Source organism: Meleagris gallopavo, chromosome 2 (genome assembly GCF_000146605.3).
Source record: "Meleagris gallopavo isolate NT-WF06-2002-E0010 breed Aviagen turkey brand Nicholas breeding stock chromosome 2, Turkey_5.1, whole genome shotgun sequence".
NCBI lineage: Eukaryota > Metazoa > Chordata > Aves > Galliformes > Phasianidae > Meleagris > Meleagris gallopavo.
This window is the reverse complement of record NC_015012.2, coordinates 69993720-70011541: the sequence shown is the minus strand read 5'-3', so window position 1 is coordinate 70011541 and position 17822 is coordinate 69993720. Positions and strand designations below refer to the sequence as shown.

Below are 17822 nucleotides of genomic sequence, written 5' to 3'. Positions count from 1 at the left end.
TCAAAACTTTACCAAGCACAAAGCTAGCAGTTTCTCCATTACAATCAGTTAGGCTACTGGAGTCTTCTGATCCTCTGCTGACGTACACAGACCACAAAATACATTCTGTGCTCCAAAGAGCTTACTTACTTTGTAAGCACTGTCATTAAAGAGAAAATAAATCTTTCAACCTTATGGCTGTGTAAGGTTCACATCACACATAAGCCAACATACCACTGCTTTTCTAAGCCTCCGGGCACAAACAAGCTCCAGACTTCAGTTGTGGCTGGGGAATAACTTGGTGAAACATGCTGCTGTTCAGAACTGCCATTAGCAGTAACAAAGATAACAGTGCAATGAATTTCACACTGCTCTCGCCTGGAGAAGCTATGAGCACCACTGAGAACAATATACAGAAATCTTTGTAATTTCAGCAGTGTCTGAAAGATTCCCACCTCTCAATCCTTACCACCACCAGAAAGCTCCCAGCAACCAGCAGAAAGAAAGAAAAAAAGAAAAAAAAAACTCTGCAAACTGCTTTATTTAACTACCAGAGGAAAAGGGATACTATCCTTACTCCACCTGCCAACAATATATTATGAAAATAAGCATCTCTAAGAAACAACAAGGAACAACAGCATGTTGATCATAATGACAATTGTTTCTTTCCCATAGGCCTCTGAGGACAAGACGTTTAGTCTTCACTAGAATCTTGTTACCCTCAGTTTAACACTCCATCTGGGAAGCATGCATTACATTTTACAAGCCCCATCACTGTACTGCTGAGGCAGGCCAGAATAAAATATTTCATCAACACTTTATAGAGCCAGAAATACTCTATCCTGTATTATACAAATACTCTATTCTGTATTATACACATATGTTGAAGAAACAAAATGGGAAATAAACATAAGCCACTCTTTCTTAGGGTCAAGCATTATTTGCTACTTCAGTGTTAGAAAATATGACAGGAAGTGACTATTCTCCTTCTTTCAGGGCTCAACAATTGGTTTTGTGACAGATTATGATTCACAGACATCATAAACTGGCTGAACTACTAAAAGATAGCCATACCACCCTGACAATGGCCAATCTTGTCTACAATTCAAAGACAAAAAGAAACAGGAGAGTAAGAGCTCATCTTTAGCAGAGATGTGATTTCCTTGCACCAGTTTCTTCCCACATTTGCCCAAATCTGTATTTCTCACTGCATACTTACCAACTGGGAGTCTGAAGTATGACAGATTTTTAACTTTGTTCCTTTTTCCTTCATCTCATACATCAGTTCATTTAGTATGTGAGTCTGTGCCAAATTCTGAAAGAAAAAATAAACAAATCCAAGAAAACACACCCATTTTTTTACTACCCAGCTCTCTTTAGTTATAAATTCTATATTCAGGGTTAGACAAAACCAGACATATTTAATAATGTGCAACTGAGATTTAAATCAGTAGAAAAAGCAGATGCCACCCTTACAAGAGCTATCACTAATCTCAGACTGTTTCTAAAATTGTATCTAATTCTGTTCCTACAATTTCCAAGTATTTTCCTATTAATAACATTGTTATTGCTGAACAACATTTTTTGTTAGCTTGTTTGTTTTGCTTTTGTTTCTTTGATGGTGAGAACACTAGTAAGAAAAAGCATTTGTTTCTGTTAAAATTTGCAGCCTTCCTAATAGCACCATAGCTTTTTTTTTCTTTTATTTTGGTTAATGTTTGCTGCAGATGACTTAGGTTTCCTCAAAGCCCTATGTCTGCTGAGAGAACAATTTGTAGTAATTATACACTTAAAAATTTACTTTTTATAGCCACAATCATAAATGTTAAGTGAAGTGTGCCAGTTCAGAACACCTTTGAAGCAAGTTAATTTCATATGCTTACTCCTGACTGCAGATATATATATATATATATATCTCTGTCCAACCAGCGGGCATTAAGATGTTCCAATATAAAAGCTAGTAAAGCTGTTGCTATTTTTAGGATGTTGGATTTGTTATACATCCAAATCAATAAAAGTTTACTCAGATAGTTCATTCTGGTTAGGAAAAAAAAAACCTATAATCAATAAAAATATGCATGAAGTACCATTTTTCACACCCACAAGTACGTTAAATACCGAGCATTACTCATGACTGCCTGATGCTGAACTTACAAATAAAACCATATGCTGGAGTACAACCCACACACATATGCAGCATATAACACACGACATTTTCATTTGTCTCAATATTCTGAAAAATGCTACTGATCCAGGTAACTTTTTTTTTTTTTTTTTTTTTATTTTTTTTAATTTTTAAAAGGAAATATTGCTTAGATAGAAAGGAGTGGAAAGAATTTGAAAAGGGCCTCCTGAAAGCAAAAAGTGGTAACCTTCAGAACCTTTCACAAAGCCCATGGTTTATAAAATTAACATTCCTGAAGTTTCTGAAGTCTATAAAGAGAAAACTGTATGAGCATTCCATCTTACCTGCATGACAGCATTAAAAAAGCACGTATTTCCTAAATTATTTATTCCTTTAACTGGAACTGATGTACCATTACCAGAACTTTTCCCTTTCAGAATTTCACTTGTTTCACTGCTTTCATCACGGAGTCGTATGATTTTTGATGAACCTGTAATTAAACTACAGATTAGCATTACTTGATAACTGGATAGTTAAAACAACTCAGTCCTTCTTTGGATTACGTTTATTATTTTTGACATGAGCTGAAAGACATCCCAATGGCACTCTAAGCCACTTTATAAAGTCTTTAAAAAACATGAGACATCAACAGTTAAAACCCTGGGAAAAAAAATTCCCCCAACTACATATATCCAACAAGTGCCTTTCACAATAATTCGAACATCTCCTAAGAGTTTAGCTTCTTCATTATGTAAAAAATAAAGAAGTAAAATAGGTTCTGTTAGTCTATTAACAACAAGAAGTTTAAGGTATGTTCTTTAGATGCACTGGAAACACCACACAAGGGCTATTTTTTGGTGCATTTATGGAGAGCTAACCAACGGTTACCAACTGAATATTGCACATCTTTACCAATTTTTATGCTTTCCTTAAATTGTCTGGTACAACTTGGCCAAGGCAGTTCAATTTGAGTTGTTATCAGTTTTTCTCAAATGCTACATTTGCTCCCGCACCCACCTCCCTTTGTAACAGCCTGGGGAGTTGCTAGTAAAACCCAAATGGATACAACATTATTTTAATTTCAAACCACAAGAATTTGATAAAGCTGCAATGGAATATGCTACCAGCATAACATCCGTGCATTTTCCTGTTTCTCTTATTATTTAAATAGATTGGGGCAGCAAAGTTAGACAGTCATTAACTTGTAGCCTAGAGGTAACAGAAAGACTTGAGATAACAATATTTAGCCTGGAATTCTACTAGCAACTTTCATATTGTCATGGTTGCAGGACTAAATATGAACATTACTGACATCTGCAGTGTCTTAAATATTGATTAACAATGCATGTCAATGTAAACGAGTTATGGACTTAATAGATGCCAAGAACCGTGATGCTGCAATCTATGCCTTGACATATGAATTCATATATTTGTTCTAATGAGTTTCACATCGAAATCTCATTAAAGTGTTCTTGGGAAATAACTAACCAGCCTATTTACGTTAATGAAATGCTCATGCCAAGAGGTTCTTTAACGTAGGTTCTGCATAGTTTCTTGCTTACAAGATGAAAAAATATAATTAAATAAAAAACAAGTCATTAAAATATTTTATCTGCAACAAGCCTCTGATGCAGTCTGCCTGCACCCTGCAGCGCCATCAAGGCATAATTATTTCTCTGAACTGCATCTGAGTTTGTCAAAATGCAGCAAGAGGTGCTTTGCTGTTTAAAGATATTTTTAAATGTTCCCAGTAACACTGCTTACACAGCTTTAAAATATTCTTCATTCCACAAGAGAAGGGCAAAGAAAGAGACTAAATTGTCCTTGAAAAAGCAGCGTGTTTTTGAATGCAGTAAACAACAAACGGCTTGAAAGCTGCTCACACCCAAAAACAGCCACTGTTTCATGGGCTGTGTGCAGTAACACTTTTTAATTTACATTGCAAGGGGTTATTCTACAATGTCTGATGTTCCTTCATCCACAAAGAGCTCCAAAAGCATCTTAGAAGGAGAAAGGGAGCCCCAAGTATATGCAGCTTGAAGGCACTCCTCACTCTCAGAAATTTGATAATATTATTGGAGACTTCTTCCTTTTGGAAAAGTGTGGACACAGAGAAGTGCTGGAGAGAAGAGATGGTTAAAAAAAAAAAAAAAAAGCCAAAATTGTGTAAATAATTTGTGTATTAGTATACCACAGTTGTTGCATTTATCCATCGGCATTCAAAAACATCTGGGACAGCATCTTAAAGTAAACAATGTTCACAAGGCCATCTGGACAAAACTGCAGGCAAAAATTAAAGCATAAGCATATGGAAAAGCAGATTTTTCTCTTCCCTTTAGCAGTACAGGATGACAAATGTCAAACCTAGATCTGTCCACGCTTCACTGTGCTACGCTTTGCAGCACCACCTGGCTCTCCTTGCACAGCCACCAAATATGGACAGCACTGCCACAGCGGACCATATCTGCAGGGCAAACTCGATAAAAGCATTTCACTTCATGGTTAAATGGAAACTTCACACAAGTAGCAAGGCTCCATTTGCTGAATCTCACATATGAATTATTTAAGGGGGGAAAACAAAGCAACAGCATCCAGTTTTGTGATAAGGGCTAAGAGAAAACGCAATTGCAAAGCACAGTGCATGAGAACCAGCCATACGATGTCACAAAGCTGGATAATTAGCACAGGGGTGAGAAGGAGCAATAAATTAAGAAAAGGCCTGTATGTCGTTAGAGAAATCTAGGTACCTCCTTTTATTAAAAAGGCTTTAATTATCATCTCTTCATTTTTCAGTACATTTTACAAGCTAATTCCACACAGTATTTCGCTAGATTTTTGTATCTGTGAAAAAAAACAGTGCTTTGCCATTACAGTCACTATCTGCCATCTAGCTCACTCCATACAGACGTTTTTAGGGACATAAGAGCCAGAGGAAGGACAGCGGTTTTTAATTGAACTCAGTTCAGCGTCCCTTGTTTGAGGATAGATGACAGACAGGCCTAAAGCTGAATGTTTAGTTGACATGTGATGAGTTGGCCAGTCTTAATAGAAGATGCTGGTGATGCCTGCGATAGCTAGTACTTCTACAGCTTGGGGCTGGAGGGTCCTTCTGCAATATTAACCCACGGCTACAAGCCTGTTATTAATCAGAAGACCAATACGTAATTTTTTAAAGTGAATTTGCACTGAACTGTTTCAGATTCCTCCTGACCTAATCTTGCAATTCTGTAATGTTTTCACAGAAGTGCTCTGGGATATGAAAAGTGATTTTTCAAGCCAGTATAGATAAAAAGAATTTTAAGATAAGGACTCTATCAAAAAAATCTATTGCTGTACACGAGGACCTACAACTCCTGGCTGAATTGCATTCTGTGAAAGGAAGAACTGCCATCCACCCAGCCATGGGCAGCAGTAACTGTTATAGAGGAACTCCTGCCAGCCTTACCAAGAGCAAGGTGGATGAAAAGTATTCTGTATGCAATTCACTAGCACATCTTTTAGAGTTCACACAGGTGCCATCAGCCTCTTTGCCTTTCTCAGACAGGGCGGGCATTGGCCCCAGCAGCCATCAGGACCTGCTTCTCTCCTACAGCACTGCAGACGATTAATATTGTGCCACTGTTTTCTTCAGCTTTTCTAGCTCCCTCTGCTCATCTATATCTCACCTTGTAGGCTCTGAGAGAAGGCAACATCACAACTGCACAGCACTGGCCTTACAGGTATGTGACAGAGCTCAAGCCCTACCTTGATGCAGAGAACAGTTCAGCTCATAAATGACAAGTCACCAACCCAGGTGCAAAAGCAACATAGTGCTGGCACAATCACTTGCAAAAGATGTTCAGAAAACTTACCGGTGGTCCTCCAGCACTACAAACACTTGCAGCCTATGTGGACTTTTATATATCTCTCTTGCTGAAAGCGAAACGTGCCTAGGGGTGCAGATGGTATGCAAGCAAAAATATAAATGACATCCAATGTTTCTTTCAGCTGGGGGAGTAAGCATTTTTGCTCATCTTTTCAATGTAACTGTTGCTGCGTTGTTGGTTGTTGTTTTTTTTTAATTAAAAATGAGGGTTCCAGGAATATGCACTTTTATTCCAAGGTCAAGCCTTTTTTACTGAATAGAACTGCAGTACTTCAGTTGAAGGTCTTCATAGCAAAAGCAAGGTTAATAGATTTCCTTTCTTTTACCAAGTTCTCCTCATGCATGTTTTACAAAATGCTACCAAATTGTCTGGCATTCCTTTTTCATTTAAAATTTTTGGTTTTTTTTCCAACACCGTACCACAATGAGAATCCAACCCTTAGAAAAACAGCATTGTACTAATCATAAATGATCACTAGATTCATGTTCTAAAGGACTGATTCCTCTTGTGGGGTTACTGTCCTACCAACTTTATTTCTGTGATTCTGCCAGGTTGTTATGAACTAAAAAACTCATGCACATAGAGTGGAAGAGTAACCTACTCAGCCATCAGTGCTGATGCTCCGTGCTCAGATGGCTGGTGCTAAACAAGTAAGCAAACACACAGACAGGAAAGGGAAAAACCTACGGCTAAAAATGGCAATGTCTAAAATTTTTTTATTATAACAAGTTAAGTAAATGTGAAAAAATTAGGACAGACAACAGAAATGTCTTTTTGCTGAGGTATACTTCAAATTCAGATAGTCAACATATTCTGCATTATTTTGCTAGTTACATTTAGTTACATTTTTTTCATACTATTCGTTTTTCCAGGCACGTTAACACCCAGTACTCATACTGTAAAGTTATGTATTTTTAATTTTTCCATCAGTTATATCCACTAAAGCAAAAACCAAGTTTTCAGCTTTCATCTGTTGGCAAAAGCTGGGCAGCTGAACTTACTAGCAAAATCTTAATCCTCTGCTTTACCTTCCAAACAACAAAATTAACTACAGAATCTGAGAACAGATATTCTTCCTTCTCATTCTATTGCCACACAAACAAATTTAATTAACTGCTTTATAAAGAAATTCAGTATGCAATCCTATGTCTTCACCAATGTCTAGTTTGGCTTTTATAAAGGAAAATATGCATTTTTAAAACCTCAAAACAATTTATTTTCTCCAGCAAATGAGCAGGCACCCAGCTAGCAATGTCTCAGCATGGTTTCTGTGTACTACATGTGCATTATGTCCATGTGAAGCTCACAAGTGTGCCACACTGACAATACTGCACCTGCCTTTCTGTGAAAATCATCATGGCCTGCTAACCTTTTCCACAAAACAAATTTCTGGGTGGTACACCCTAGAAAGCAATCTTGCTTTATTCTTCCATCTTGTGCCCAACATGACCTCTTAACCAAACAAACTCCTCTACAGAGAGGGGGAGAAAAATAAAAGAAAAAAGGGAAAGGAAAAAAAAATAGCAGGCATGGCTGGGTACAACAAACCATAGGATCAGATGCGAAAATCACACAGCTGCAAGCATTCTTTTGGGAACCCAGCACTGGGATTTATCTCAATCGCTTAATGTAATTACAAAAGTCAGTCATGTAGTAGTAATGTAATTTGCACATTTTTACAGCTGAAGTGAAGTCGAATCTTTATGAGAGGCTGAGTGAAAAGCAGGGATCCTGCTGCCACACTATTCCACCACATTAGTACCAAATGACAAGCATTTTGCTTTTGTTTATTTTCCAGGCTGCATTAATTAAGAAATCTATATAACTCTCCCTTACACACTGAAGCTGATTCTTTTATCTTTAAATGACTCCCGTGCTCTCAAGAATTAAAAAAAAAAAATACCCCAGCCTTCATCTGTTACTTATATCTATGCTCATACTGCATTTCTGTAGAATTTTCTACACAATGCTACTTGAATTGTAATGAAGCACCCCGCCAAACAGTCATTAGAATATAAAGAAATCCAGATATAAGATGCATTTTTATTACAGTGCAACACTGGGGTATGAAAAGCAAGTAAATATGTTCAATTAGGCCTTTTTTAATTGAAGGCAGAAACAGAAAAGCAATGGGATGAAGCATCAGATTAATTTTAAATAAATGAAAAAAAAGTTGTGAGAAACAAGCACTGTAAAACTGACAATAGTTTGTATTTCCAGGTTTAAAATCAGTAGTTTATTACTGACTAATATACAAAATATATATTTTATATATTTTTTTATTTTATTTTATTTTATTTTTAAATCTAAACCAAAAAGAATTTAAAGGACAACTTACACTGAAAATATCACTGTAACATGAAATGAAATGCTAAAACAAAATAAAAGCTAAGTCGTGAATGGTAGAGTTAATTTTCACTGCTGTCTGCTGTGTCCTTTGCTTTCTGAACAGCACAAGTTATGCTTTGATTTCTGATTCTACTAAAATACATATTCGTGATTCTGTGACTCTGTGAAGGTATTCTAGCTTTAAAAAAAAAATAACTCTTAAGCTACATTTCTCTAGTGCAAGCACCTAGTGCTTCAGATTAACTATGTGACGTAAAAGAATGCTGTTGAATTTATGGAAGTAAAACTAGAACATCAGATCTGTTAGGAAATTCCTGCTTACACACCTATTACTTATTCATCCATGCATCAGTGTTTCCTAGCATCTTCCAGGGGTAGCTGGGACCAAAACAACCAACTATGCGAGTCAAACAGCTTCTTCCTCTTTTAATTGCCGCCTGAGGAAGCCCAACAACGTACCTTTGGGCCAATACTGCCAGAGCTCAAACTGAACAGCTTGGCACAGCCGCTTCCTACCTTCCTGAAGGCTGCAAACGTCCCAGCTCAGAGCACATATTTTCCTACTTCTGCATCAGCTTACTGTAGGTGAGCCTCAGTCTGTCTGGAACAGCACAGGCAACACGACTGCCCTCCAGCAGCAGCCATCCCCACACATGGAGCAGCTTTTTGCTGCAGAAATGAGCATGTACAGTGGGGTACACCAGGGAAATGACCCAGGCCAGAACAAAGCCAGCAGAAATCCTGACCCTCTCAGCTTTCTACACCAATTCCCTGTACCTTTTAGGCTTGGACCAGCGAAGGAGACTGGGAAAGGAGGAGCAGGAACAAGCAGTGGGGTCTTGCTTCTGAGGCAGCACTGACACAAAAACCTCACAGACGTGGTGTGAGGCAGCGGGAATGCAGACTCATTAGGCTGTCAATGATGTAAAACTGCACTACATCGCTCACTGCCTTGTGCTCACAGTGAGAGCCAGCCTGACCTCACCACTCATACTGATTACTAGAGCTACACAGCAGTCACTGCCACAGCACCTTGTGTTTCAAGGCATTAGAGCAAGCAGGGAGGACTCCGTACAATCCTGTCACAACATATGTAACCAAAGACTGAAGCTGGACAATGGCTAGATCTTAATTTCAATCCCTGGTTCAGGAAACTGGAAAAAAAATTGGTTTAAGTCAAACAGAAAAAAAATTAGGAAAAAAAAATACTATTCCTTTCACAGATTCCTTTAAATGTATTTCCTTTAAATCTATTCTAGCAAGTATTTAACTGAAATACATGTTTCTACAAAACAGAGTATCAAAATGAAACACAAATACATATAGAAAGGAAATACATTCTGCCATGCTCTAATACAATCCCCTGATTGTAAAGACAACCCTACTTCTGAATTAGTTTGGAATTGTGCTTGCTTAATTTAAGACATTTCACAGAAAAGTAATTTTCTAAGCCCCCAACTCTGAAAGCTTTAGATATATTCGAATTTCACAAATTAATATTCCAAAACACAAAGCACAAAGAATCCTATCACTTCTGAAAGTCTTACCCAGAAGCTCTAAGCTAGAATGAAGTTGTTTCCATTAAATTAACTGAAACAAACACTCACTCTCCAAGAGAGCTGCAACACCAATTTATGTCTACATGAAAGCTTGAAACTGTAGCTACGAGTGAAAGTGAAATCACACACTGCATTTTCATCATTCCAGGCAAAATGATGCAAAAAGGAGCAATTCATAAATTTATTACAAATAAATTACTCAACGTAGAAACTTGTGACCAGACAAAATACAAAATATGAATTTCTGAGTGACACCTAGACTTTTTTCCCTCCAGAATTCCTATCACCCATTAGAACTAGCAGGATTTGTGCACATGCAGCTAGAAGAATACAGTCCAATCCAGTAAAGCACTCTTTTCCAATCATATTTCCAACCAGTTGACTGGGGTGTGGTGTGATGTGGTGTGGTGTGTGTGTGTGTGTCTGTGTGTATAACCTGGAATCTGATGTCTCTCATAAGTCAAAAGCCAGAAATGCTCCAGTGTGTGTTACGGTAGGGATGAACAATAGGGATTCTCAAGAGCAGACAGTTGAGGGCCACACATACAAAGTTCTATCTATAATCATATGTACTGATAGATATAGGAAGTTCCTAAAGTAAGAAAATAATTTAACATAATTTTCTATTAACAGAAAAAAGCATCACAATCCAATTACATCAAAGAACAGTAAGCATTACACTCAACAACAGAGTACTATAAGATGCCCTTACACAAATTTATTTAACTACAGAAAACAGATCAGAATCAGAAAAAAATTCAGATGTTACACATCCACACTGTATAAATTCAATTCATTAATTCCTCCAGATAATTTTTGTGCATTAATTCATATGGCATTTTACTTAAGGTATAATATTTTCTCTACAACCAACTGGTACTTCTTCATTAAAGATAAAACTTGGGAAAACCATCCTACAGTGCCCAAAATACTTGAAAAAATTAATTGTGCTGAATAAAAGAAATTCAATTGTTTACAAAAATCACTATGATAAGCATAACTTGCCCAAATAGTCGTGCAGTTAAAAATTGCATTATACTCCCATACTCATACATACTTTTTGAATTAAATGTTTAATATGACTCAAAATTTGAAATATTCATTTTTAGAGACAGTCCATTACAGATGTTCCAGATACAGTTATTCGTGTATACTTACTTGGTTCAGCTCTGGAACCATGTTTCTGAAGAAAGTCAACTATCTGAGCCAAAGCCTTTTTGTTGCAATGTGTTGACAGCTCTTCATCACATTCATAACACCTAAATAAAAGAGGAAATGCACTGGAATTCAGGATATCTTATTCACTTCTAAGTTTTAACTGACCTTTAAAAACATCTTACACAAATTACTTAAGCTCTAGGTCTCAAATCTTCATGCTAAAAAGAGAAGTAAAATTAAATCCCCTCATCCCATACACACTCATCTTTAGATCAGTCCTAATTCACTTCAAAATTAACAGATTTAATTAATGTCAGTTAAAAACCCTGCAAGCAGCCAGATAGAAACAAGCAGGAAAAGCCAACTCCTAAAATCAATCACGTCTCTACACAACACAATGGACTCTCAAACTACTATGCCTGTACGCTGTAATCTTCTTCTTGGCAATTAAGTACACTGCCCACTGCAAAAATCACATCTCAGCCCACAACTCAATGGACATTTTGCCTACTTAAAAACAACTGACATACAAGAAAAAGGTGGGTGATGTGATGAGTATCGCTTGACAGGAACAAACCTGTGTTTGGACTAAGAAGATAAAAAGAAAAAGCAGCTCTCATGGGACAGGCAGGCAGGAAGCTTTCCAAAACTGTTTTCTATTTTACTTGATTTGTGACCTCTCTACACACCTAAGGACAAACTAATTTTCTGTACAGAAAACCTGCTTCTTTGCTCTCCAGAGATCTACACAAACAGCTTATTTTATCTTCCAGAAATATTCATTATAATGAAAAGACAGTGCTCTTAGTTAGGAGTAACCCTTATATACAAGCATAAATGAACACCTTCCTACTCATTCTTACCATATGATCCAAGTACTGAGACTGATAACAATGCAATGAGGTTCTGTGCGTGCTGTTTGGAAGTGTTTTAGAGAATGCTGTCCTTCTGAGTTCTTACTACATCCCTAAAAATGGAAACATTAATATAGTGAGAACAAAAGAGAAGTGGGAAAAGAGTATATTATTTGTTAAATAAACTACAAAAACTTTACTTTTCAAAATCAAGCAGTAAGCTATAATGCATAAAAATATTCATTCTCAACAACTGAGAGGGTTTAACATTCAAAATAATCCAATATGACAAAGACATAATTATCATTTTTGGAAAAAAAAAAAAAGACACACTTTTTTTTTTTCTAATACAAGAAAACTCATTACAACACAAGAATAGTATCTCATATTTTCTACTTAGGAAAATTATTAAACTTGTTTTGAATTAAGAGAAATAACTCCTATCTTCTGAATGAGTATTGTCAATATAAAGCCAATTATGCCACTTACAAAGGTTTACCAAAAAAAAGTGAATAATTGTGTAGCTCATTTGGTCCATGGAATAACAAGGTAACCTTCACTGCTCAAGATTGCTCATGCATTCCAAACAGCAAATGCAAAAGACATATAAATTGTTGTGTTGTTCTTCGGTCTTTTTTTCCCCCACTAAAAAACTACTCAGAATAAAACACTTATGTACAGCAAATTCAAGAGAAAATGTGTAGTTTTTCAAGTATCTACAGAGTGGAACTTAGAAGACTTAGGAGGAATACTGGTCTCTGAATAAGACATGAATTTTAGAGTCCACTGACTGCATAAACATGAACAAGCACATTGATTTAACTCCTTTAAAAGATGTCCTTAGCTACAGTTTTTCAGAGATAATCTACAGGTCCTCCTCAGATCTAGTTAACTGCCTTCCAAAGCCTGGTAATAGCATGCTTCTTTGCAAAATTAAATCTATTCAGATAATCCCGGTAGAAGCTGGCATTTGGCTTTACTTCAGAGAAAGATCTGTAAGTAGGTTGTTTAACACAATTGTAAAATGTTCTTTCTAGGCAACTATCAGCTGAACTAAGCATGACGTTGCTTGTAAACTCCATTTTTCAGTATCAGCCTTTACTTCAGTCACAGGCCGGAAACCTAGACAAGCTCTTGGGGCCAGGACCTTCACTTTTAAACTCTGAGGCCACAATGTGACATTGTAACTGGTCCATACTATTAGCATAAACAGAAAATTAACAGAAAGCAGCATTCTCACTTCCAGCCAGTTCCTTCTTCTTGGGTTCAATCAAATCTAGCAATTGAGTGTCTGTACTATAAACCAATTCAGCAATTTGCAAATTCACTTATTCATTCATTTGAATTTGCATTATCTTCTGCCAGATGAGCCAGCTCAACTGATGTATTTTGCAACTGTACAGTTCCTGGAGCTAATTTTCCATACGTGGCAAAAGCACGCAGAGGAAGTACAGAGAAGAGGTGGAACTACTATCTGTAAGTACAGAACTACAGAACCTAAATAAAGCTACCCCAAAATACTGCCAAAAAACAGCAAAGAACACAAGGCCACATCCCAGTCTATTTAAAAAACTATGTGAGCATGAGTTCTCACAACTAAGCACTTAAGTAGCACTGTTTCACTGAAAGTAATGAGATGCCATGCCAACAGGATCCATACCTGTAATGTCCTTCAGAAAATCAGGGCCTATCCACCCTTGAGTTCAGAACAGGTGCTTACCTGAGAGCCACACTTGAGACACAGCCATATGTCTGAAGGTGCCACAGGCTCACCATCACTCATCCGCCTTTCCTTCAGACACTCTGAACATATTGACCAAATGCTCTGAGCTACCGCTCTCTTCACATGATGTACATCCACCGCTTGGCTCACGTGCTGGCAGGTTAAGCCTAAAGAAAATGACACTTTGAGCAATTGAAAATAACAGTTAGGAAGGAGAGCATATGTACATTAAAGGAGCACAATCTTTAACAATTCAGCAACAGTAAAAGTTCCCACACTGTAATTACATGCAATTATTTTGGCCCAGGACTCTCCACTTGCTTTTGTTGAATTCCATGAAGTTTCTCTCAGCTCAATTCTCCAGCAGTCTAAGCCAATCTCAATAAACGACCTACCCTCCATTATATCAACTCCTCTCCCCAGTTTGGTGTCAAGATATTTATGAAGATGAGTGCAGCCTCACAAGAACATCATACAGCTCTCAGCAGCTTCATATGCATTTCACCTGATCCCATGGACTCATGTATGTCCAATTTGCTTAAGAGCTCTCTTTTATTCCAGATAATACTTCAATCCAGAGCCTGCCATTAGGCTCAAGACCAGAGGAGATCGAGTGCAGACATTGTTACATGTGAAGACATGCAAAGAAAAGATTGAGTTCCTCAGTTTTCTTCCATGTCCCTTGTCCCTAGGTGCCCTGCACCCTCAAGCTGCACATTCACACTCACCTTAGCCTTCATTTTGATGTCACAATACCAAAAGAAGCCCCTCTCAACCATCACTTCCTGCATCAGATTCAACTCTAACCAATGTAGGCTTACCCAATCTCATCCCTACATAACCAAAGCCCCTCAGATTGCAATTCAACTGCTTCTACTCTCTCTATGCTTCATCTTTGCCTCCCAGCTCAGTCAGAAGCTTCCTGCCCAGCCACACATCCCCCTGCCGTGCATCTGATCTTCCGTGCATGGGAAAAGACTGCCACTGTGTTCTGAAATGATTGTCATGGAAGACCAACCCTTCAGGACAGTCATGCAGTGTAACAACCATAAAGTAAAGACTTGATTGAAGATGCTCTGTTATGAATTCAAGCAGTAAAAGTACTTCCTGGTACCAATGAGTTGTGGTTTTCATCAGTCAACATGGAAATTGCAAGCCCTCAACCTTAGAGCAAAACATCACTTAATGTATTTACCTGCAATATCATCTGAAGAGTCTTCATCCTGTGGCCTGTTAGGCCTTTTGCTTCTCTTCGTTTTCTCAGGGTTAGCTCTTGATGGATCTTTCACCCGCATCTGTTACTTACTAGAAAGGATAAAAAGGAATTACTTATTGTCTAAATATATTGTTAAGTTTAACCTCTATTAGCATGTGAGCACGTCATGTATTCAAGCCTTGGGAACATAGTTTTTAGACTTTGACTAATGTCACCCACTTTGTGACAATAAAAAAACATGAATATGTCAGGAATGAACTCTAAGGAATGCTGTAAGATCAGCTGTATTACACGATGTTATAAATTGTCTCTGTAGCTACAGGGGACATGCGCTTCCAGGCAGCAATGTTAAATATCTGAGATACCGAGATTTATTTATTTTTGCCATTTTAAACAACTACAGAGTCCCAGCTCACATCTTACCAGAAAAGCTTCCTTCCTTAACACATCTCTTCTATAACGTATCTCCTGTAAGAAAGGCTTCTGTCATCATTTACCTGTGCATGTTCCTGAAAACATTTTGAGCAATTTCAGATGGTTTAATAAAAGACAAATGTCTTCCAATTCTTACAAAACTGTCATTAGCTGTAAGCGTGGATCAACTACAATGTGAGCTGACCCCCTTGTTAAACATTAGAGAATCCACACAAATGAACAATCACAGAAATTAATAAGAGAGTCTTAAGAGACAAAGAACTGAATGATAAATATTTTACACTAAACTTTGAAAACCAATAAATTTATCGGAGTGTACCAGCTACTTAATCAAAATCCAAATCTTAATTCAATGAATCAGCAAGGCAGTGCATCGCACAGCTTCTGTGGTTTCATTTGCAGGATGTCTTTTAATGACATGCTTCATAAAAACAAATAAATTTATGTACATAAATGTACAAAAACATATCAATGTGAGACAGTCAAATACTCAAACACAGCAAATCTGTGAGGCATTCTGCTTGGAAAAGCAATGACATCTTGTTGTGGTACCACATACAGGTTAATAAAGTCACTTGGTCCACCAATACCAAACATTTTTTTAGCTGTGCTACCACACTGATGTGTAATAAACCTGTGCAACACTTTACATTTAGGGACAGCAAAAGATACATTCTCATTATAGATCTAGTAGATACGTTTGCCATTGTCTAATCAAGTTTTTAAATCTTCTATGTACTTCTGCAACCCTGAAAGCCACTGGAACTCACTGCTGTTAGCATGTGAGCAGCCCTCACTGGGGTGAAGTAGGCAAGGTATGCCTTAGAGCTACTTCTTCAGGCTTCCTACAAACCTGGACAGACACTTCTGCATGTAACACTACTGTTAGGTTCCTGCAGAAACATCTCACTACCAATTACAGAAGTATTTTGGAAGAATTGGGATTCTGCAGAGTAAGAATAACCTCTGTTCTCTGCTTCCTTGCACGGGTAACTTCACATCTCTTTAGCCTGTTAAAACTACTTTTTTTTTTTTTTGTAATTGGCCATAATATATAACGGCATTTAATTCATACCATCAAGACCTTAAATTACAGATCTTTAAATTTTCTGTACCTAACAATATTAAGCTTCAAATGCTTAGACATTCAAGTAAGCAGTGCTACTAAATTCAGGTTGCTTGGCGGATTTGCAGTTTGTGCTCACACAGTAAGAAAGATTTGACTATTCCAGCTCTTGACTACTTATACTTGAGTAAATTTAAAATCCCTGATGTACATCAACACATGTATCACAGAACAGAGAAAGGTGCTTTCAAGCCAAGCAACTTCAAGTGTGCATTTCTACCTTGTCATCGTCTGATACTCAAACAAGTTTCACGTGAAACTGCACACCATCACTTGTTGCAGTGTGGCTTAACCAAGCACAAGGTTCATCGTGACGTTCATCAGGCAGTAAGGCTGATACAGCTGCTGTCAGAAAACTGATCATTTTACACTACATTATGTAAAGAGCCAATAATGAAGACAACAAGATGTCTTCCCTAAAGGAACACAATTATGCTTCGGTTATTCAACATTGATGTAATTATCTACTGCTTTGTTTCAGCATGAGAATTTCTTGTAACTGTTTGGACAGATTGCCTAAGACTGCCCAAACCACAGATTTCACCCAACTGATGGTCATGCTCACACTGGACTATTTCAACTCCCCAGATATCTTCATGAAAGAACAATTATGCACCTGACTAGCTGAAATGCAAGCACATCTCTTCCTCCTCTGAACCTCTGCGGCCAACAGGCCAGAGGACACCACATGGAACAGACAGGAGCAGCTCGCTGCTGGAACCCAATCTCAGCAGGCCTTTGGGACATGTGGGGAAGGAAGAGCATCAGACCTGGAATAATTGGAAAGGAGGCACTTCTGACAAAATATAATCGACGTAGTATCAGAAACGAATGCTGACATAAAATCTAAGCACTGACAGTGCACATTTTGGCAATCCACCAACCAACCTGGAGACACTTCTGCCTTCATTGAGTAAGAGCAGGCAGAACAAAAGGTAACAAGGACGAGCAGATGAGTCAGTTTTCACAAACACAAACAGAGAGGCGTCCATCAGACAATGTTTACTGACTCCAGAGTTCTTGGAAAAGCCACAGAGTATCAGGACTTGACCACACAGGGCTTGTGTCTGATTTCTGAATCATCCCACAGAAGTGGGATGAAGGGCTAAGAAAAGGGAGCCGTTCAGCAAGTGTCTGAGATGCAAGTAGCACAGTACATACACAGCACTGCCCAACCTCTTCCCACACGTTTGGGGACTAAAAACATTACAAGAAAAAAATTGAATATAACAATTTAAATCGCAACCAACAATGTAGGACCAAAGTGATTATGCAAGGAATTTGATTATTGTATTTAGTCGAGAGATAGAAGAGTTGTAAGGTGCTTCAGAAATTATTCCTCAGAAATGATTCCATGTATGTGAAACAAAAGATTGATAATTTATAGGAGTGAAAACCCTGAACAAAAATAGAACCCCTCAAAAAAAAAAAA

General features: G+C 37.7%; 1 protein-coding gene across 3 annotated transcripts in view; it reads right to left on the bottom strand.

The window, feature by feature from the left end:
- The window catches only part of LOC100551043 (ubiquitin carboxyl-terminal hydrolase 45-like), a 34502-nt gene extending 16734 nt beyond the window's left edge, over positions 1-17768 (bottom strand). The window contains exons 1-7 of one of the 3 annotated variants that reach the window (XM_010707573.3): positions 17007-17768; positions 14809-14918; positions 13611-13795; positions 11900-12003; positions 11037-11137; positions 2449-2594; positions 1199-1294 (exon numbers count right to left, since the gene is read on the bottom strand). In XM_010707573.3, the coding sequence (XP_010705875.1) occupies positions 1199-1294; positions 2449-2594; positions 11037-11137; positions 11900-12003; positions 13611-13795; positions 14809-14908 (732 nt within the window). In that variant the 5' untranslated portion in view covers positions 14909-14918; positions 17007-17768. Of the gene's footprint in view, positions 1-1198; positions 1295-2448; positions 2595-11036; positions 11138-11899; positions 12004-13610; positions 13796-14008; positions 14106-14808; positions 14919-17006 lie in introns of those variants that run through there. The other 2 variants (XM_010707574.3, XM_019613087.2) reach the window with 2 other exon arrangements.
- Between the last annotated feature and the right edge of the window lie 54 nt (positions 17769-17822).